Source organism: Quercus lobata, chromosome 6 (genome assembly GCF_001633185.2).
Source record: "Quercus lobata isolate SW786 chromosome 6, ValleyOak3.0 Primary Assembly, whole genome shotgun sequence".
In the NCBI taxonomy this organism is placed as follows: domain Eukaryota; kingdom Viridiplantae; phylum Streptophyta; class Magnoliopsida; order Fagales; family Fagaceae; genus Quercus; species Quercus lobata.
The window spans coordinates 43,970,368-43,993,753 of record NC_044909.1 but is presented as its reverse complement, the minus strand read 5'-3'; the positions used below and the strand labels follow the sequence as shown (position 1 = coordinate 43,993,753).

The following is a 23,386-nucleotide window of genomic DNA, read 5'->3' as shown; positions in this document are numbered from 1 at the left end:
CAGAGAGTATCTATCTTGGACTAGGTGCTTTCAATCCAAGATGACAAGTGAGAATATGATTTTTTTTTTTTTTCTTTTTTGCAATTTTCCGAAAGTAGAAGTAACTTTTTGTCTGGCCCATCTCCATGTATATTGATTGTATATTACAACAAAGAGACATTTCAGGGAAATCCATTTCCAGGGTCCACCAGTGTACTTGTACTACTTGCCACGTGCTTTGTGCTCTGTTCTATTCCCAAACGGGAAATATTTTCTTCTTCGGGCAGTTCAATCTTATTGGAAGGGAAGGTGGCAATGGACCCACAAGTCACAAGTTGACTCATGCCATGTCAATTTTCTAAACCGTACAGTATTCTCACTTTGATAGTAAATTAGAAATAGTTTTTATTTTTATTTTTAAGAGATACAATAAGATTTGAAACCTTCCCTTAAAAAAAAAAAAAAAAAAAACACTGAATTACCTGGAAGTCTGAAGCTCAAACTACCCAAACAGTTAGGGAGGATGTTTAGTACATGTTTTTAAACAATAATTTTCAGTTTTCAAATAATATTACACGTATTTCTACGTATTTTTTCACTCACACATATTTTTACATATTTTTTCAAATAATAATTTTCAATTTTTAAGTACATGTACCAAGCCCCGCTAAGACTTTCAACTATACATGTTTGTCTTTCTTCTTTTTTCTTTTCTTTTTTGTTCCTCTTTGCCTTTGTTTCATTTTTGGTGTCCAGGGACATGGTTGAAGTATAATTCCTCCTCCCGGTGCTGGGCCCAAAGATATGCAATATTCACATTGGATTCAATCCTTGGGGTGGCATGATCGCCTGTTCTCATGACCCAAGCACAAACATTTCTTTGTTTATATTTCCTCTTCCAAGGACAAAGCCAAACACACACTGGTCTTTTACTTTTTCACTATTACTCTTACTGAAATCAGACCACCCAATCCCAATAGTGATTCGTGTTGGAGTATGTGTGTTTCAAACACTTAACTTTTTCTTTGTGTTCCACATTAGTTAGGAATAAATAAACTTTCTTATAAGTTTATAAGCCTTTGCATATCTTCAGTGAAAAGTTGGAATACAATGGGTTAGATGTTGGCTTGGGATTGGGTTTGTTATATCTTACATGGGCCTCACTTTTAGTATCTGAGCAGCCCCTCTCTTTCTCTTAGCCCAAATTTGATTTGATATATCTGTTGGTGAGTATCAAATCTACACGTAATCATTAGAGGTCTAGTCCATTTAGTTAGCCCACTTGTTGCCGCCACTCTCCCTCCTCTGTTTAGCTCTAAATTTTCTGCTCATCTCCACAAAATTTCAGCTTCTAAGTTTTTAGTTTTAAGGAAAGGAAATTAAAGTTGTTCCTAGTTCTTATTGTTTGAGTGTGTAATCAACTTGAAGAATTTACTTTAGTCTAATTTTGGGGGGTTATTCGGCCAAGAGAGCCATTCACGCTAAGTTCTACTCTGAGTGGCGCGAATCAACTTTTAAAGACAATGCATTTTGCGTGATTCTATAATTTGTGAAATCTTTCTAACTCTATCTATTTATTTTTGTCATTGCTAATTTTTTTAAGGTTTGTATTGTTGAAACAAAACTTGTTTATTTAACCATATTTTCCAACAATTCAACCATCATTCTTGAAACCAATTGTCACATGCCACTACTTGCCATTCTGAATAGAAGGCACCATGTCTGGCTTCAGTTTAATGTTAAATTGCATTCACCATTGATTTATGAACCATTTTTTTTTTTTTTTTTTTGCTCTCGCACAGTGTATCTTCAAGGCTTTCAATCAGAGACTAATCACTGTTCGCACCAGGTGGGTCCCCAAAGGAGTAAAGCGCTAGTCTAGAAAATTCTTTTTAAAGTGCAGATAGCAGGACTCAAACTGGGGAGCACACCCAGTCGAGCCCAGTACAAGCACCTTGAGACCGAGAGCCCAACTAACTCAGCCAATCCCTTGGGTTCTGATTTATGAACATATTGCAACCAGAACGACAACATGAGAAATCTTTTCTTTCCAGCATTTACAGAAAGCACGTCAACCTAGCATGACCGTTAACTCACAATGGCAAGGAAATGATTTTGATACTATATATATGGGGCATTGATCAATCAAAAAAAAAGTATGGATGCTCTGATACAAATATTGGACTATATTGCAAGAATAATAACCAATTTTGATTCAATTCTACAGACTTTCAGAAAAGATTAAGTTATTGTCTTCCAAAAAGATTGATCTCATGAGAGACTTGTGGTGAACGTTCCTGTTGTATCCAGCTCACTTTGTACTCCATTCAAATCCAGCTCACTTGGTACTCAATTCAATTAAGACGAACACTTCAAGATGTTCCTAAACTTCAATTAATACGTATTCACATTATACAAAACCAAAAATGAAAGGAGTACTAAGACTAACCATTGGCTTGTTTTTTTCCTTCTTTTTTTTTTGAGGACTGATTTCAAATGCTTTCGTTTGCCAGCACGAGTGTGTCTGTTACAAGTCTGCTCTGCTTCATAATCTTCTTCCAAATTCATAAATGGAATGGTCTTAACAATAGCTACAGCCTGCAGCATCGTCCTTCCTGCAATCAGTTTCATTAAATATCTAAACTTCAAACAAAGACCTTCTATAGGATTTGAAAATTATGAAGTCCCCAAATTTCAGAGAATGATCACTTGCAAAGTGATGCCAGCCATTCTCAAAACACAAGTGCCCATCACTTTGTTGCAGTCTGACATGCCAAGACTTTCCTTTCTGATCTTTGTGAATGTCCTTTGGTATGGTTCCATTGAAGTGTTTGATAAAGGCTAGTGGTATGTGCTGCAATATGAAATAGATTGAGTTTTTATTGGATATTAATCAGTATTCTCCCATTTTCAAACATCTTGTGTATGTTACATACACTCATTTCTATCATTGAGAAATACTTATCTATATTTTTCCTTTATTTTTCTTTTGAATACAATGGTGTTTTAGGATTAATATAACCTACACTAGAAGAGTTATGAGCTGTATAGGTTGTAGAAAGAGCCAATAACACCCAAATGAAATCTATGGCTTATCCAATTCAACACTAGGAAAATAAATAAATCAATCAAAATCCCTTATGGGTTTCAGTATTTTCCTTCAGAAAATTCTCACCATGTTACTGAGAATAAGCTTATGTGCAAAACGGAAAATATTATATTTAATCGTATGAATCTATGGACTGGTTTCTTAATGGTGAATTTGAACTAACCCCCTGAATAACAAAACCACCTCTGACCTCACAGGCTCACACCCACCCAAAAAAAAATCAAATAAAAGTTTGTTTTGTATACATAAAAAAGATGTGTGATGTGATCTATATTATTTTCTTAAAAATTATGATATGATGATTACAATATTAACAAACAACTTCAACGATATATATTCAGAGTGAAATACAAGAAACTCATGGAAAAACGGTAGAGAAAGAGAGTGTACTGTTTGGGAGAAAAGATTTGAAGAACCCAGGGTTGTCTCAGAGAAAGAGGGCAGACCCGTCAGCAAAATTGAATATCATGACAATTAAGAACCATTAATTTATCTGCTCAAAAAATAAATAAATAAACATTACTTTATAATATATAATTTATAGGGGGTGATTACAGATGTGAGATGAAGTCTTAAAAGAAAAAAAAAAATCTCATGTTTGAAAAAATTAAACATTTTTACCCTTTTGTTTATATTAGTAACGGAATATTTTTAATTTTTAGGACAAATTATAACTTACTCACATTTGATTTGACTAAATTTTAAATTGTCTATTTGTAATTTGAAATTTGACAATTTACCTATATGAGGTTAGCTCAATTAAAGTTCCATAATTAACATCTATTAAAAACATAGCTAAATATGTAATTTTGTTCCACTTTTATATCTCTTTTCTCAAAAACAAAAAAATTCAAGGTCAAATAAGATCAAAAATAATCCAGCGAAACACTTAAATTATGGAATTTCAAACCACCGATAGGTAATTTAAATTTCAATCAAATTTCCAATGGGTAAAGTGTTAAATTTCAAACCATAAGTATGCAACTTAAATTTCAATCAAACCATACCTAGATAAATTGTAATTGCCCAGATTTTTATAAGAATCTCTTTACAAGAGTTTAACCATAGTAAGTAAAATTAAAAAAAAAAAAAAAATTATTGATAAATTTAGAATAAAAACGCAAAATTTATCAAGCACCAAAACACTTGCAACGACAAATATCTCCATAACCTGTTGAAAAAAGAAAAAGAAAATAAACAAAATTCACACTTAATATTTTAAAATACATTTTAATTATAATAAATTTTAATTATAAAATAAGATAATTTTGGAAACCTGCTAAGAAAAAAATAGGTTTAGTAAACAACATTTTTAAAATTAATTTAACAAAGTTTGGTTAATTGGATGTCATGGGGAGAAAGTGTTTTTCCTCTTCAAGTTTTGGGTGGAATTTCATTTCCTCAAACCTCGAGGGAGGGAGGGGGAGGGGGGTAATTACCCCTAATTTATATAACTTTTGTTGACTTTATAATATTTTACTATATGAACTTTTGAGTTCTCACAATTTTACACTTCAACTAATCCATAACTAATGCAATACATAAGAAAATTTAATAAAATATAATTATTTTTCTTTTTTATACAACAATTATGGTAATTATTATAAGTGTTTATTATAATTGTGTTTGTAAATGTAACTATGGGTAATTATTGAGTACTTCTAGAGTACCATAAATGCATACTCTTCCTTTTTACATAACTGTGGGTCTCACTAATTAAATTTATGGTGAGACCCATAATTCATGTGAAAGGAGGGAGTGCACATTTATGGTACTCTCAGAGTATTTAATAATTTTCCAAGGAACTATATATTCTACTCTCTTTTTTTACAATAATTTGATAGTTAAAATGAGGAGGAGGTTTTTTTTTTTTTTGGTGGATGAAATGGGGAGGGGGATTTGATCTATGAATGTATTAAAAACATCATAAGGTGGCAACAAATATATATATATATATATATATTAAAAGCCAAAGTTGAAAGAAAATCCAATTAAATTTCAAATTGGAATTCAATTAGAGTCTAATTTTATGCCATGTGCCTCATTTAAATCTAAACTTTTAATTTTTTGTGCAAATGAGTTAATTTGGTGTAAAAATTGAATTTTAATTAGAGTTTCCATGTGTCTCATCTAATCTAAATTTTTTTTTTAATTTTTGTGTCAAGTGAGTTAATTCAGTGTAGAAAACGAGAAGTCTAATATAAATAAACCTAGGTAATATATATAGCCAAAGTTTAGAGAAAATTTGATTAGAATCAAAATTAGATTTTGTCTTTGTTAGCTTTTCATACAAATTAAATTGTTTAGATTTTTGCTATTTTTTTTTTTTTTTCTGAACTAATGAGTATATTGTTTATACTGTTTTTATTTAGATATTTTGTATGTGAAGATCTTGAACGTAATAAACTATAATTGAGCTAAACAATCCCATGCACCTATCCCCATTCAATTTAGAAGATACTACTGAACCACTTTATTCTTTTATTTTGTGTTGTATTTAGCAAAATTTCACAAACAGTGATTGTGAATTAATATTGCATATATGGTATTCAATAGTGATTTTCAAAATCATATACATAATAGCAGTGTGATGAGAAATTTGGCGTAACTAATATCATTAAAATTGTAAGAAAAAATCATCTTAGTACCTCAAAATGTATTTGGTCAAACTAATGTCTATTTGATAATTCAAACTAACATCAATAACACCACTAAAATTCATCATTCTTGTGCATAAGCATGAGTTACATACTAGGAGTTATAATACGCTTGACATAAATTCTAATATTTAATGAAGAAATGAATTGATAAGATTTTGATGGAGGTGCTTTTTTTTTTTTTTTTTTTTTATGAGAATTTAAAATCAATTAAATAATGACATGTAAAATTATAAGACTTTAAAAGCTTAGTGGCAGAATATTATGAGTTCAACCCAAAGTCATAAGTTTTGAATTTTAAATATATATATATATATATATATTAGGAAGATCAAAACCAACAAACGTTTTATTTAATAGCTAAATAGCTAAAAGATGGGTTACAAAAAGATTATAAAATATGAGAGGATCAAGTTCTGTCCAGAAAAATAAATGGAAAATAACCTTGCTCTCCTATCTAAGGCATGTTATTATATTTTCTATATGTTAGAGAAAGAGAGAGGAGATCTGAAGTGAACTAGCAAAACAGAAAGTGTCATTGATTAAAATATCCAAAACAGGAAGAAGATTGCATATTACCACAGTGAAGAGAGTTGACAGCAAGCACCGAATCACCTTCAAAGATGGAATGGTTGATGCAAATCTCTTGGACTAACAGGACTGCCCTTCTTGCGGCTAAGACCTCCAAAGTTACCATAGAAGTAGGTAGGGACGTAGGGGCTTTTTTTTTTTTTTTGACAAAACCACTAAAACTTTTCCTTGAGAATCGCAGACCACAATACCAATACCTGCTTTGTTGCTTTTTGTAGTATCAGATAATTTGTCCAGGGGAAAACAAGCTTCGTTCAACAGAATCAACCGCACTTGTTTTTGCGGTTCCACAAGGACTAAATTGTCACAACAAACAGTTCAAACATGGATCCTCTATTACTAACCAGGACTACAAGATCAGAAAAGGGGCTTTTTATTTTATTTTTTATTTTTTTAATTTCAACCTATAATCTCTGCTTATCAAACCAAGACATCAGTCGGTTTGTGCGCAGAGAATAGGGGTGTCCAGACCCGACCCTGATAAGAACCTGAGATGATCTAACTGAATTCGAGGACAGTTAACCTCCAAGAACAATAGAGAGAGAGAGAGAGAGAGAGAGAGTTAGAAAGGAATAGAAGAATAGGTACTCAAAGAAACAATGGACTCAGCTAATTCATTCATTCCCCTCACAGTACAATTCAATCTCTGTTTTATACTCCTTTTCATGTAACTAACTAATTCCCTAATATATCATTACAACGTACTAAACATTGATTAATCAGTAAATGGCATAACTAACTACTAACCACTCACAACGGCTTCCTTGTAACTACCTAACTGAATAATTGCCTCTTGAGGTCCCACATCAGCAGCCTTGACTTGCCCCTCTCAGTAGTAACCCACGCACCCTGCCTCAGCAAATCACGCACCCCTCTGCAGCAACTCCCACACTACCAGTGCATCTCACGTGCCCCCCACATATCAGCATTGTATCAATACTTTCCCCCTCAAAGCACCTTACCCACAAGGTGAGGGAATTTCAGTTGAAGCTGAAATAAGTCTTCCCAACTAGCATCATCACTGGTACAGCCTTGCCATTGGATCAAGACCTGAGTGATGGTCCTGCTTCGCAGCTTGACTGACCTGCTCTTCAAAATGGCCTCAGGTTCAAGCGTAAGAATGCCTTCAGGTGAGACAGATGGCAATTGAGAAATAGGAGTGACCTGCTGTCCTAACTTGGCTTTAAGACATGAGACATGAAAAACAGGATGGATTTTGGAGTCAACTGGTAAAGCCAATTTGTAGGCTACTTCCCCAACCTTATGCAGCACCTGGAAGGGTCCATAAAATTTTGGAGAGAGCTTACCAAGAGCATTAGGCTTTAAGGACCGCTGCCTATAAGGTTGTAACTTCACATAAACCCACTCACCATCCGTAAAATTCCTCTCTACCCTATGCTTATTTGCTTGAACTTTCATTCTCTCTTGAGCCAACAACAAATTCTGTTTAAGTAAGGACATAACCTGCTGCCTTTTTTGCAAATGATCATCAACAGCTTCTACTAAAGTAGTGCCAGGAATGTAATCCAACAGCCTAGGAGGGGGATAGCCATACAATGCTTCAAAGGGAGTTACCTTGGTTGAGGAATGAAAATTGGTATTAAACCAAAACTCTGCCAAAGGTAACCAATCCACCCAGGCAGTAGGTTTAGCTGCTGCAAAAGCCCTTAAGTATTGCTCTAAACTTCTGTTGACCACCTCCGTTTGCCCATCTGTTTGGGGATGATAAGCTGATGACATGGCTAAATCTACTCCTTGAAGCTTCATTAACTCCTTCCAAAAACGAGAAGTAAAGATTGGATCTTTGTCACTCACCACAGAAGCAGGCATTCCATGAAGTTTGAACACAAACTGCATATAAACAGAAGCAACTTTGGATGCATTGTAAGGATGTGCTAATGCCATGAAGTGAACATACTTAGTCAACCTATCCACAACCACCAATATGACAGACTTTAATTGAGCTTTAGGCAGTCCTTCAATGAAATCCATACTCACAGCTAACCATGGCTTGGAAGGGATGGGTAAGGGTTGGAGTAAACCAACTGGCCTACAATTCTCATGCTTCACCCGTTGACACACATCACACTCTTTGATGTATTGCATCAAGTCCTTCTTCATACCTGGCCAATAGAAATCTTGTTTAACCCTGTGTAAGGTCTTCACATAGCCTGAGTGTCCACCCAAAGGTCCATTGTGAACATGGTGCAAAATAGAAGACTTAAGAGAACTATTAGCCCCCAAATAGATTCTGCCCTTGAAAAACAGCAGGCCATCCACTAAAGAGAAGCCTTTTGGTGGGTTGCCATCCTTCTGAAATGCAGATAAAATAGTTTGAATGGCAGAATCTGTTTCATAACTAGCTTTGAGCTCCGCTACCCAAGTAGGAGTAGGAAATGAGATGATATACAAAGCACTTGATGCAGGAGCTAATGCAGCCATTTCCCAATCCCCTTCCTCATCATTTTGATTAGCCCTCAACATATTCAGAGCAGCAATACCTTCAAGCTCCTCCTGGCCGCTATGAACTTCAGTAACAGTTACCTCACCTCTCCTAGACAAGGCATCCGCCACTACATTCTCAGAACCCTTCTTATACTCCACCACAAATGCATATCCCAGCAACTTAGACAACCATTTCTGTTGAAGTGGGGTACCAATCCTCTGATACAGCAAATACTTAAGACTTTGCTGATCGGTTTTGATGACAAAAGGTCTCCCCACCAAATAGGGTCTCCATTTCTTCATTGCAGAGATTAAGGCCAAAAATTCTTTTTCATAAGTTGAAAGTGCCAAAGCAGTACCCTTCAGAACTTGACTGTGAAATGCAATATTCTGATGCTCCTGCATCAGAACAGCCCCAATGCCACTACCAGAAGCATCACATTCCACAGTGAAGGTCTTAGTGAAATCAGGTAATGCCAAAACAGGTGGACTGGATATGGCTAACTTCAATTGATGGAAGGCTGCTTCAGCTTCAACACTCCAAGAAAAGGAATTTTTCCTCAAAAGTGCAGTTAATGGGGCTGCAATGTGACCATAACCCCTTACAAATTTCTTGTAGTAACCGGTAAGGCCTAAAAACCCTCTCAAGGACTTGACATCCTTAGGCACAAGCCACTCTTGCATAGCCAAAATCTTCTTTAGGTCAGTCTTAACATCAACTCCGGATATGATATGGCCTAAGTATTCTACTTCTAAGCAAGCAAACATGCATTTAGACATCTTAGCATACAATTGGTTCTTAGCCAACACTCCCAAAACAATTCTTAGATGCTCAATATGGTCAGGCATGTTCTTACTATAAACTAGAATATCATCAAAGAAAACAAGAATAAACCTCCGAAGGAATGGCTTAAAGACTTGATTCATTAAGGATTGGAAGGTAGAGGGAGCATTTGTCAACCTAAAGGGCATGACAAGGAATTCATAGTGTCCTTCATGTGTCCTAAAGGCTGTTTTTGGAATATCCTCCTTCCTCATCCTAATTTGGTGGTAGCCCGACCTCAAATCAAGCTTAGAAAAAATGCGAGCTCCATGTAATTCATCCAATAATTCATCAATAACAGGGATAGGGTACTTATCTTTAATAGTGGCTTGGTTTAATGCTCTATAATCTATACACATACGCCAAGAACCATCAGATTTTCTAACCAAAAGAACAGGTGAGGCAAAGGGACTTTGACTGTTTTGAATAAAGCCTATTTCTAATAAATCCTTCACAATTTTTCCAATTTCATTTTTCTGGTAATAGGGATACCTGTATGGCCTTTGACAAATGGGTTGCGTGCCCTCCTTAAGGTTGATTTGGTGTTCATGACCCCTCACTGGTGGCAGATCCCCTGGGGTAGAGAATACACCATGAAATTCCTGCAACAAGGATGTGATCTCAGGTGGCAGGGCAGACTGCTTCTCAGCTGTGCTCTCAGCTGTAATCTGTAGGATCAGCCCCTTTCTTGTAGGTTCTTTGAAAAATTGAACCTCATTTTGCACTTCAAAACCCTTTGGGGTGTTAAGACCATGTAACAGCACCTGTTGACCTCCATATTTAAACCCCATTGACAATTTCATGAAATCCCAATTGATAACTCCTAAAGTGCTAAGCCACTGTGTGCCGAAAACCATATCACAACCTCCTAAAGGCAGCACGTGTAATTGAACCAGAAAAATCTTCCCTTGTAAACATACATGAATATCTTTGCACAAGCCTTGAGTCTTGATGATATCACCATTAGCAACCTTAACCTCAAGAATTTGTGATTCATCCACAGGCACATGGAGAACTGAAACTACAGCTGCATCAATGAAGTTATGTGTACTTCCAGAATCTACCAAGATAACCAATGAGACAGAATTAACCTTACCCTTAACCCTCATTGTCCCTGGAGTAGGGCTGCCCACCAAGGCATACAAGGTAATCTTTGGTTCTGCCTCTTCATCTTGTCTTCTTCCCATGCAAACTCCATTGTCAACCTCAACATACTGATCATTGCAACTAGAATCTGAGGTTACTTCCACTCCTTCTATCAAGAACAAAGTGGCCTGTTTGCACTTATGCCCAGGTGCCCACTTATCATCACAATTATAGCAAAGCCCTTTCTTTTTCCTTTCCTCCATTTGAGCAGCACTGATCTTCTTAACAGGAATCCTGGTGGACCTATTTTCCATTGGAGCAGCCCCCAACAATGAAGGTTTAGGTACACCAAGCAATGGAGATCTAGTTTGCTCATGTGTCCCCTTATAACTCCTCCTACAACTCAATAAGTACTCTTCTTGGATTTTGGCCAATCCAAATGCTGCGATGAGAGTAGGAGGATTCAACATTCTCATAGGCAACCTTACTTCATCCTTCAAGCCACTCAAGAAGCAGCTCAGCTTATGCTGAGGAGATAAGCCTCTAATCCGATTAGCCAACCCTTCGAATTCACCTTTGTATAAAGCCACAGTGGAAGTTTGCCTCAATCTAGTTAGAGCTTCCATTGGATCATCATAGGCCGTAGATCCAAATCTGATCAACATTGCTTGAATCAAGGCCTCCCAATTGCCAAACACCCCAACTTCTCCTTCTTGAAACCAAACCAATGCTTCACCTTCCATATGAAAAGAAGCCATCATCAACTTCTCTGATTCTAGAATCTTGTAGTATTTGAAATACTGGTTTGCTTTGTAGATCCAAGAGGTTGGTTCCTCACCACCCGCCGGACCAACCAAACCACCTGACCTCCACCCGATTTCAGCCCGAACTGACGCTCCTGTCAGTTGGTTACGGGTTTCCGCGCCCAAGACCCGACGTCGACGAGTCGAGTGGCAGTTTTCTTCTCCAAAACCCAAGCCACCCAACCCAACTGATGTTTTATACAAATCCGGCCAACTCTGACAAGATCAAGCTGAGATTCGAGGAGATCTAGCGAGATCTTGACCGTATTTGGTAAGATTGAGCTTAGATTCAAGGAGATCTGGCGATATCAAGCTTAGATTCGAGTAGATCCGGCAAGGTCAAGCTTAGATTCGAGGAGATCCGGCTAAATCCCAGCAATTTTTAGCAAGAAAATGCAGAATCCGGCGAATATTTCCAGAATCCGGCGAGTTTTTCCAGATTCCGACGACTTTTTTTTTTTTTTCCAAATTTTGATGCTTTCTTTATTCTAGCGACCCATCCAACGTTCACCCTCACCCGAAACCGACTCGACCGATTTTTCCGGCGGGTCGAGTCTGGGTTCCTCCACCCTCCACCCGACGCCGATGGGTCGAGTCCGAGTTGGGTCCAAAACCGACCCAGCCTGACCTGTGGATAGCCCTAGTAGAGAATGAACCTCAAATCTTATATTTAGCTATTAGAAACTTTATCAGTTAAAGAGCTGATAGAGTGTTTCAAATTCAATTAGAAAATTGTCACGTTATATTTTCTTTAAATGATAGAATAGATAGTCTATATCTATATAATAACTAATAGCCGAAATGTTTGACTTTTTGTTGACTGCGTCTCATTGTGCCACGTGGCTACCTAAATTTATGCCATGTTTACAATTAAAAACACACAAAAAATATACCTTTTCGTTTGACACATAAACAAACTGTATCAATATTACCGTTGTTGTTTAGTTGCACCGTACCAGTTGGTAGTTATAAAACTGAAACGTTCACCATAAAAATAAAAATAAAAACAAAAACTGCCTATTGCTACTAAGAGACACAACGTTCTGTCTCTTCTTGGAGCAGTAATTATAAATAAAACTTCACTTCTTTTTTATATCTTTCTCATTGTACGCTTTTTTTTCCTCACTCTCTCCTTCTCTCCGAAATTTACCATTTGCAGCAGACTTCTCTTTTTTGTAACACCAGCCAACGAAGCCAAAACAAGTTTAAAGGTCAGATACCCTTTCCTCAAATGTATGGTAAATAAAAATTGGGTACAGATTAACATAGTACAACAGTATTTGTATAATAAACTCAAAGGAATAAGTGAAAATCACTCAAAAAAAATTAATTGATTCTATTTTCTAAAGTATGGGAAAAACTCCACTAAAAGAAATTGCCAATTTGCACCCATCTTAAACCCAAAACAATAAATACAATGAATTTTTTTTTAAAGACCTGAAAGATTATTTCTGCCCTTGAAATGCCCACTATGTTCATACTTAGATCATTTTAGAAAAGAGTAGTTCTATAAGAGAAGGATGACAAAGGATCTGTTCTATGAAAAAAAAAAAAGGGGACGATTTTTATTTTATATTAAAAAGGTATTTTACAGGCTTATAACACCTTATCACCATTGTTGAAGCTTCAACCACCATGAAATCTGTCCAACATTGATGGTTTTGTTTCAAAGTTGAGGGAGAAGAAAACAAAGAAGAGGAAGAGGAAGAAGAAGAAGAAGAAGAAGAAGAAGGCTACCTGCTGTAAGGATTGAATTCTTCATTTATTCAAATTTGATTTGTGCTTTCTTCTTCTTACCCTTTTTTGTTTCATCCTTACCTCTACATGACTAACTTGTGGAAAATTGAATGGTGGGAGTTGAAAGTGTCAGACTATATTTCATTTCAATTTTCAGTCCCTCCCCCACGTGATAATGATATGTATGTATCATCTATCATGTTCTCTCTCTTATTCTTTTTTTGTCAACGTGTTCTTCTTTTTCTTTTCTTTTTCATTATTTTTAGGTTCACGTTATAATTATAATATTCTAAAACAATGTAGTTGTTATTGTTACTATTATTATTATTATTATTATTAGGTACAGATTTGGGTTTGATATTGACATATTAGTTCAAATATCTTAAAAATTATATGGATTTTGACCGATATTATATAAAGAAATATATATCTCTCTATATTTAATTGGAGTATTTTAATAAATTTTTCTATTTGTACTAATTTAATATATTTATTTATATTTTCAATTAATTATGATGTCATCATGGTTCAACTTTGATTTGACCTCGGTCTAATTTCAAAAATCTTAATCCTTCCTTTTTACCGTTTATTGAGCAGTTTGGGTCTGAAAATAACAATAAGATAAATACTTCTGTGAAATCTTTTGACAAAAAAAAAAAAAAAAAAAAAAAAAAAAAAAAAAAGAAGAAGAAGAAGAAAGGAGTGCAAGATTTTTTTTTTTTTTTTTTTTTTTGTAAAAAAACATAACATTTTTATTGTTTTTGTGAGTGAAACTAAGAAGAGAGAGAAGGGAGAAGCTGTATTAATGTAGCCATGTAGGATTGGGAAAATAAAAGATAAGGCACTAAAAAATTAAAAAAAAAATATTTGTATAAGAACAATTCCAAATAGGAGTAAAAAAAATAGAGATGAGAGAATTTAAAACCGGGGAGAAGGAAAAAAATAGAAGAAAAAAAGAGAGGAAAGTGAAATTAGGTTCACAAATTGAAATGCAGAAGGAATTTAAAACTTTTTTTTACCAACTACTTTCTCACCTTCATGTCACTTCAATTGTTTAGATTTTTTAAAATTTTTAAAATAGGTTGACTCATATTGGATTGTCTACATTATTTCCCTTATATATTAATAACCTAAAAATACTTATTTTGCAAATTTAATTACTACTACTCCAAGTTTGTTAACAATTTCTTTATTTTTTATATATATTGTTCCTATTACATATGATTTTTAGGTATTGAGAATAATTATTAATGTCATCTTTAGCATAAATTTTAGGTATAACAAATTATTAGTGATAGAAAAAATATCAAATTATATTGGATTTGGACTTATCATTATTGGTATTAGTATTTTTTTTCCCTCTTAAATTGTAACTATTATCAAATCTCAAGCTCTTGGCTATCACAATATCTTGGTATATGTGATAGATTTTGTTACTTTGTAAGTGATAGATTTTATTGGTTTGGTATATAAATTATACCATGATATTGATATTTTTTTTCATATTAGGGAAGTTATCAATAGTTTTCCCGTGCATCGCATTGGTTTACAACTAGTATATAATAATAGGTGAAGCAGAGAGAAACTCAAATTGCAATTCCAAATTAGAACTCTAATTTTGTGCCATGTGTCTACATCTATGTGGCGATCAGTTCATAATTATCCTTCCAATTGTTCAATTAGAATCTGAAATTGAAATTGAATTTTGCTCCATGTGGCTAAATGTATGTGAGCTCATTCTCATTACAACCACTTCTATGTATTGGGTCAAGTGAGTTACTGTGCTAATTAAGGCTGTGTTTGAATTGGGTGAAAACCGTTTCTAGAAATCATTTTCCGTAAAACCCACGTGTTTGGCTGTCACGGAAAATGATATTTTCCGGAAAATGACTTCCGGTTGACCAATATTTTCACCTTTGACCCGGAAATGATTTTCTCCCCTCATTTTCACTTCAAATCACTTCCGGGTCTTGCAAAACGCAGAGAGAGGGAGAGAAAAAACAGAAAACACACCACGAGAGCGAGAGAAAGAACAAAAAAAACAATCGAAGAACACAACACAGAGAGAGCAATTGAAAGAACGAGTGAGATCAAGCCAACGAATGAGATCGAAGCCAACGAGCGAGATCAAGTGCGAGAGCTCCAATCGATCCAGCCACCGAGAGCTCCGATCCGGCCAACGAGCGAGAGAAAGAATGAGAGCCAACGATCCACAAACCGACACCGATCTACCTCACACCGGTCACGCCGAGCTCAGCCAGACAATCACCGCGCCAAACGCCGCAGACCCACGGTGAGTGACAGCTCAAACTCACACCGATCCAGACCAAGGCACCCGATCCAACTCAACCAGTCGATCACCAGTCCAGCCACTCTGATCTCCGAGCCAAACACAGACTCATGGTGAGTTTTCCGGAACCGGTTGACCGCCACACATTCACCTCACCTCCAACCCCCACGTCCGATCCACACACTCACTCACCTCCGATCCACTCACCTCACCGGTCCAACCCATCCTCCCGATCCAATCTTTGAAATATATATATATATATATATATTTATTTATTTATATAAATATTTATATAATTATTTACATGTTTTTATTTATTATACATTGTTTATTAAACTGTGTATTTGTGGGTTATGCATATGAAATTTTGGGGCTTTTCTGATTGCAGGTTATTTATTAATTTTTTTAATTATCCATTGTTGATTAAACTGTGTATTTATGGATTATGCATATGAAATTTTGGGGCTTTTCTGATTGCAGGTTATTTATCAATTTTTTTAATTATCCATTGTTTATGAAACTGTGTATTTATGGGTTATGCATATGAAATTTTGGGGCTTTTCTGATTGCAGGTTATTCCCGATTGGTTTGTGGTTTGATTTTTTTTTTTTTTAGAATTTTGGGGCTTGACTGGTTATGCATGATTGGTTTTTGCTGTGATTTTTATTAGAATTTGGCTAGTTGGGTTATGTGTAAAACTTTTGCTGTGATTTTTTGTTTAATTTGGCTAGTTGGGTTATGTGTAGAAATTTTGGAGCTTCACCCATGCTTGGTGTTATTATGTTCTTGCAGTATAATATGTGTGTGTTTAAACCTTAATTGAAGGTGCTTTGGGTATATAGGTGCTTATAAATAGAATGCAATGTGATGGTATTGTGCTATATCAATGTGCAGTTATCAATGTGATGGAATTGTTATAGTGTAAATAGAATGCAATGTGATGGTTTGGATGTTTTATGTTTGTGGTTGATTTTATTTATGGTGTAATCAATAGCATACTTGTTTACATACCTCTTAGACCACAATGTTTGTGATTTTTTTAGATGAAGAAAAAAACCAAAGCCGCAATTCTTGCCTCAGTTGCATCTGTCCTCCTTGTGGGGGTTGCATTGTTAAGGAAATTACGACGTAGACGTAGACAACTGCCTAGGACGCCTTATGTTAACCATGCCGCCGAGAGAGAGGAATACATAAATAGTGTTTTGCATAGAAGTGAGAGACATTGTGTGAATCAACTTAGGATGAAGCCTATAGCTTTCCACCACTTATGTCACATCCTCACTAAGGGGAAGCACATACGTCCGACTATTCACATGTCTGTTACGGAGCAAGTGTTCATTTTCTTGCACATTATTGGTCATAATGTGAGGTTTCGTGTAATGGGTAGTCGGATCTATAGATCAACTGAGACTGTTCATAGATACTTCAAGGTCGTCCTTAGGGGGGTCCTGAAATTATATAGAGCTCTAATAAGACTGCGTAGCGAAGATACACCTCTAGAGATAAGGAATAGCAGAAGGTTTTACCCATATTTTAAGGTAAATATTGCGACTTGTGTATTTTTGTAAATTGTGAAGATTTATGTAATTTTAAACCATTATGTCTGTCGAAAATTAGGATTGTGTTGGAGCAATAGATGGTACACATGTTCGTGCATTTGTGCCACCTGAAATACAAGGAAGATTTCGTGGTCGCAAAGATGGAACCACGCAAAATGTGTTAGCTGCCATTAGTTTTGACTTAAAGTTCACTTATGTGTTGGCTGGATGGGAAGGCAGTGCACATGATTCACGTGTATTAAATGATGCATTTGCTAGGCCAGGGGGATTTTCAATTCCCGATGGTATTACACGATTACTTCACCTTTTTGGTTTATTAGTTTAATAAATATTGTGCGTTTTCCTAAGCATAGTAGTGATTTGGTTTTATTTTTTAATATATGTAGGTAAATATTATCTTGGTGATGCTGGGTATGGTAATAAAAATGGAATATTGTTACCGTATCGGAGTGTACGATATGATTTGAAAGAGTTTAGTGATCGTCCTCCTGAGAATGCGCAAGAATTGTTCAACCTCCGACACTCTTCATTGAGAACTACCATTGAACGAGGGTTTGGAGTGGTGAAAAAACGTTTTCGGGTGTTGGATGCAGAACCATATTGGTCTTTCCCAACCCAAGTGAAAGTAGTGTTAGCGTGTTGTATGGTTCATAATCACATTATGGGGGTTGAACCAAATGACCATATTATGGAAGATGCAATGAACGAAGTAGAGTTTAGTGACCACCAACAAGAAACACAACCACGTCGGGAGTCCATCGAAGATAGTAGATCATGGAATGCTAAGAGAGATGAGATATGTCAAGCCATGTGGTCTGATTATATCAGGAGTGGAGAGTAGTACTTTGTTTAGATTTCTATGATTGTAATGTGTTTTTTCTTTTTGTTGTTCATGTTCCGAGCGTAATTACTAAATGCTACTCTCACTATACTATTTTCATATGTAGTAATGTCAAAGGGCAAAGAAAAAGTTAGCAGCAGCAAGCAATTTAGGTGGCTGCCACCCATGCATGAGATGATGCTTAAAATACTTACACAGGAGGCTGCAAAGGGCAATAAGCCCTCTAGTACTTTTAGGGCCGGCTCCTTTGCTCTTGTAGCCAAGGAGATAACGGCCCAATTCGGGGTTGAGTGCCACCCGTCCTATGTTGACAACCGGATGCGAACTCTAAGGTCCATGTGGCGAACTATTCAAACTCTTAGAAAGAAGAGTGGATTCGGTTGGGACGAAAATCTGAAAATGATAACTTGCGACGCTAAAACATACCAAGAAGAAGTTATGGTATGGCTTCCAACTATATTTTCTTAATATAGATGATAATATATGTTTTTGCCTTTTATATGAAATTTATAGTGTCATTCTTTTTAGGATTCCATTGCTTTTATAAGGTTTTCCAAACATAACTTTCATGTCACCTTACCTATGTATTATATCTATACATACCTATGTGTTTTCATCTATTTATATGTGTATATGTGTCTGAGCTACAAATTTCTTTGGTTCTCGGTTTGGTTGCTAATAAAATGTTGGGAAAGTAAAGAAAAGATTGATACTTTCATTTTAAGGTGATTTTTTTAATGGGTTTTTTTTCAGCTATGACTTAGGAATAATAGGAAATTAAGGACCCACTGTTTTCTTTGATCTTTCTATTTAGTTGCTAGGAAAAAGTGAAGGAAAGAAAACAAAGTTTTTAACCAAAAGATTTGTGCTTGCCGTTCTAAATTTTTTTTTTTTTTTTTAATTGGGCTCTCTTACCAGTGAAGTGTGCATAATAGTAACATAATGTATTGACTTGTTCAATCCTTATTTGAGAGTTTTCTTGCATTACTTGTTTGATTACTGAGAAAATGTAGGAAAAATTATGGAGTATTTGCTTTAATTGTTATTGCATAGTCTTTTATATTGAATTTATGAGTGAAGTTATTATTGCATTGTTATATACGTTCCTTTCTCCCTTACAGGCACATCGAAAGCATGCAAAGTATCTGAACAAAAAAATTGAGTTTTACGATGAATTAGTGATTGTTGTGGGGATGGACACAGCCACAAGTGGCTTTTCTAAGTCCTATGTGGATATTGAAAATGAGCTAGAGAATGGGGATAATGGGGATAGTGCGGAGTTTGTTGCAGATAATTTGAAGGAATGTGTGGTTGAAAAAGGAAAGAACGCAAATGAATCATCCACCACTAGGTCGGGAATTTTCAAGTCCTGCAAAAGAGGGCGTGCAGCTTCTAATGCTGATGATAGTGTGCTGACTGATCTGTCTGATCAGCTGAAGGAAATAGTTGTCGCTCTTAAAGAAATCAATTAGGGCCTGGTAGATTACACAGCTTTGTATAATGAGGTAATGGCTATGATGGCGGATGGATATAGCGAAGATATGCTCACTACTGCCTTCGACCATCTTTGTGAGAATGAGAAGACGACACGTGGATTTTTAGCCAAGAATGCTAGGTTGAGGAAGCTATGGTTAGATGGTTATTTTTTCTCACAAATTTGATTTGCTTATTTCATGTTGACTGTGATGGTAGATTTAGGAATTAACTTTTGTTATAGTATTAGTATTGACCTATCAATGTATTATATATGTACTCTTTTGTATTATTGGGACAATATGAAAGTTCAAAAACGTGTAAAAACACCTTTGAACGTTTAGACCCCCAAATAACAACTTAATCAATTCAAGCAATATGTCAAACAACTAGTGTGCGGAAACTTAACATATGCTATCATACGAAATTGATTAAATACTATCTAAGCCATAACAAAATAAAATCCACAGCAGATAATTTAAAGGCAAAGATAGAGGAAGGAAGATGCAAACACAAAGACAACACGCGATGTGTTATCGAAGAGGAAACCGAAGTCCTCGGCGAAAAACCTCTCCGCCGCCCTCCAAGCGGTAATCAATCCACTAGAAAATATAGTTGGGATACAAGGACAGCAATAGACCCTCCAAGCCTAATCTACCCAGTGCACCTAAGCCCTCCAAGCTTCTTGCTCCAACGAGGTTGCGCCGAACCTTTTTCTTTTCTAGCTTTCCGGATTCCGCTACTAGACCGTAGCATCAACCAATGAAGATTGGTTCCTTCCTAACTGCTTCCCAGAAATCCAAACAACAGACTCACAATGATGATGATGGTGAGAACCTGGTTTGGTATAATGCCTCTCAAGGATTTGACAATGGAGAGGAAGAGAGTTGAGGAATTTGAAGAGATTCTAAGGTAGAGATTGTGGGTGAAACAATCTGGTTTTTCTTTAGGGTTTCTCTCTCAAAATTCTCTCTGGAAGCTCTCTTTCAATCGTGGGTAATAGGGGTATTTATACTGGAGTGGAGAGGAATGTGAAACGTCAGAATTCTACAAAACAGGGGTGGCTCGCGGCTTGACCTCGCGGCTTGACTAAGTCGCGAGATCCAGTCGCGAGATAACCGTATGGCCAGTTGTCCTGTTTTGTCCTGTAGTGCTCCAGCTAGCAGACTGTTCACCTTCCAGCATGCTTGGCACGTGAGGTTGCTTCTGGCGGCTTGAAGCCGCGAGTCACCAGCGAGACCCAGCCGCGACACTCTGTTTTCTTGCACACTCTTGAGCAAACTTCACTCTATCTCACTCACTACCCTTACATCAAACCCACCTAAATACAGGGTTACTAAATGCTGAATTACAAGTAAATTTGGCACGGAATAAAGCCAATAAGATGGTTGAATAAATTCAACCTTACACAATACAATTGCCCAAATTATGTATTTGTACTGTTCAGATACCACGAATAGGTATCATTTTTGTATCCCATTGAGGTGTAATGCCATTGGTGAACGATTGATGTGGCTGTTTTTATATAAATATTATGGGTATATTCGAATGATTATGTTTGATGTTGAACCAAATGACCATAATTTTTGTATTTTTACAAAAATGTATAGGAAATGCAGGTTCTTGAATTTTATCTATAAACCATCGTAGAAGAAGCTCGAAGACTTCTGCCCAAAATGGCTCAGCAGTGTTAGATTGTAGATCATTTTCCGTAAAATGATCCACAAACAAACACCGGAATTGGTTTTCCGTAAAAAACGAATTTTATTTTTTTTAAAATGTTTGATTGAACCAAACATGGGAATTGATTTTCCATAAAATGTTTGGACGAACCAAACACCGGAATTAATTTTCTGTAAAACGATTTCCGTAAAATATTTGGACGAATCAAACACCGGAATTGATTTTCCGTAAAACGATTTCCGAGACAGCCAAACAGTCTAAATACATTTTCCTTTTCCGGAAATTAGCATTTCCGGAAAATATGTATTTTCCGAAAAACGTTTTGCAGCAACCAAACATAGCCTAAGTTTTTTCTTGATTTTGCAGTAAAACGTGAAAACCAAAAAGGCTATTTTTATACCCAATTAAATCACTAATTTCACAAGAGACAGGGGGAGGGAGAGAGTCATAGAGATTTCTTTGGAAACTTTCATTTAATTCTTTTAATAATGATTGTTTCCTCCTTTGGTTCAGACCTGCCAGGTCCAAGCACTGTAGCATTTGTGATCGCTGTGTTGCTCGCTTTGACCATCATTGTGGATGGATGGTAAAATATCAAACTATTTTGTTTATTCTTTTTTAATCTTTTGTAGTGAGATGGTTTGTTTTTTAATTGTTAAATATTACTTGCAATTTCTACTTAGCTCTTCATTGGTGCAGAATAATTGTATAGGGGAGAGAAACACTGGCTACTTTATGGCTTTTCTTTTGTGTTGAGTAATATCTGATTTGCATCAGAGTTTATTGGTGTGCTGTCGTAGGCAACCAAAAATAAAACCTTTACTTCTAAAAATATATGTAGTAATGCGAGTAAGGATCGTTCATATGGAGAGTATCTAGCCTAGTTTTATGCTACGTGAACAAGGAGGCGAGGGTGGAGTATAATGAAAACAATTTTAAGAAGAAAAAAAAAACTATGGAACAATTCAAATTAAAGTATCGAAATTAATCAAAAGAACAAACCTTGGTCTAAGTCAACATCCACCATCGGAATTTTACAAATGATCATCGATGCAAGTATATATCAATTCACACTTTGAATATTCACCATCGGAACAATTTTCCTATCTCTCTTTAGTCGTAGTTAATTAGAAAACAATCAATCTAATAAACCCTAACTACTAAACAACCCAAGACAAGTGCTAAAGGTTTAATCTAGTAGCAGCCTTAAGAATTAGAGAGATCGATGAAACTAAACAACACAAACACACAAGTGGTTGCCTTTAATTTAGTTGAGCATTCTTCCTAAGATCTAATAATATCTGACGCAGCAAATCATTAAATCTTGGTTGCTTCACAAGTTAGAGAGATCAAACAATTACGGATTTGATATCTAACCTAGCAGTAGATTGCAACGAAAAATAAACTAGTAGGCCTCCTAGTAATTAAACGAGACAATCATGAAAATAGGCATAGAAGAACATCCGATATTCAAAGCATAAATTAAACAATAAAAAAAAAAAAATAGATCTCACAGTTTTATTGAGTCCCAGGTTTTAGTTTCCTTCGACCAAGTATAAAAGTTTAGCCAAGTAGGGCCATGATGAAAACTCAAAGGAAAAAATCAGAGAAGAGGGGAAAGAGAGGCGTGTGTGTCCAATTCTGATTTCTCCTCCCCCTTTTACACGTTAATTCCCCCTTTCCCAAGCCTACAAAATCTCCTAAAAATATTCTCAATAATAATATCCAAATTTAACTAATTAAGGAAAAATATTAAAAATAAAACAAAGTCCTAATATAACTAGGAAAGTGGTGTTTTTCAGCTGGAAATTTCGTGCACCAGATCTGGAAGCTTCTGAAAATAAACCCCATCAAATCTATGTATTAGAATTGCAGGCAAAGGAACATTCCAGAACGTCAACAATGCAGGTGCAACAACTTCAAGCCCGATTTCGACCTTGATGCATCCCATATCTCTCACAACTCAAAACATGAAAGTTGTAGATCTTTGTCTTGGCATTCCATTGCATCTTGAATCATCTTAATCGGAGCTTGGATGAGATTGTTATGCCCAGATTATGAAGCGATGTCAAAGCTGTCCAGAATCACCCAATTAGCTACGTTTTGCACTTAACGCCTCCATTTGCATCATAAATCAAAATATAAGAATAATGAGTACATTTAGGCACCAAATAAATATAAAAGACTAAACATTAAGAGAGAAAAATATGACAATTTGCATTTTCATCAAATTCCCCCTCACTTAACTTTTGCTCGTCCTCAGGCAAAACTCAAATTCACTTTCCCAAAAACACCAAGGTTACAACACCA

General features: G+C 35.8%; 1 protein-coding gene across 1 annotated transcript; it reads left to right on the top strand.

The window, feature by feature from the left end:
• Positions 1 to 18,028: 18,028 nt before the first annotated feature.
• On the top strand, positions 18,029 to 19,392 carry LOC115950334 (L10-interacting MYB domain-containing protein-like). Its single transcript, XM_031067545.1, has 2 exons — positions 18,029 to 18,361; positions 19,042 to 19,392. The coding sequence occupies exons 1-2, from the start codon at positions 18,029 to 18,031 to the stop codon at positions 19,390 to 19,392; spliced, it is 684 nt and encodes a 227-aa protein (XP_030923405.1).
• The last annotated feature ends 3,994 nt before the right edge of the window (positions 19,393 to 23,386 follow it).

Bases quoted from the DNA above. Each gene is read 5' to 3' on its own strand.
- LOC115950334 (XM_031067545.1), top strand. From the start codon at position 18,029: ATGTCAAAGGGCAAAGAAAAAGTTAGCAGCAGCAAGCAATTTAGGTGG. The intron at 18,362-19,041 runs GTATGGCTTCCA...TCTCCCTTACAG, and splicing joins CATACCAAGAAGAAGTTATG to GCACATCGAAAGCATGCAAA.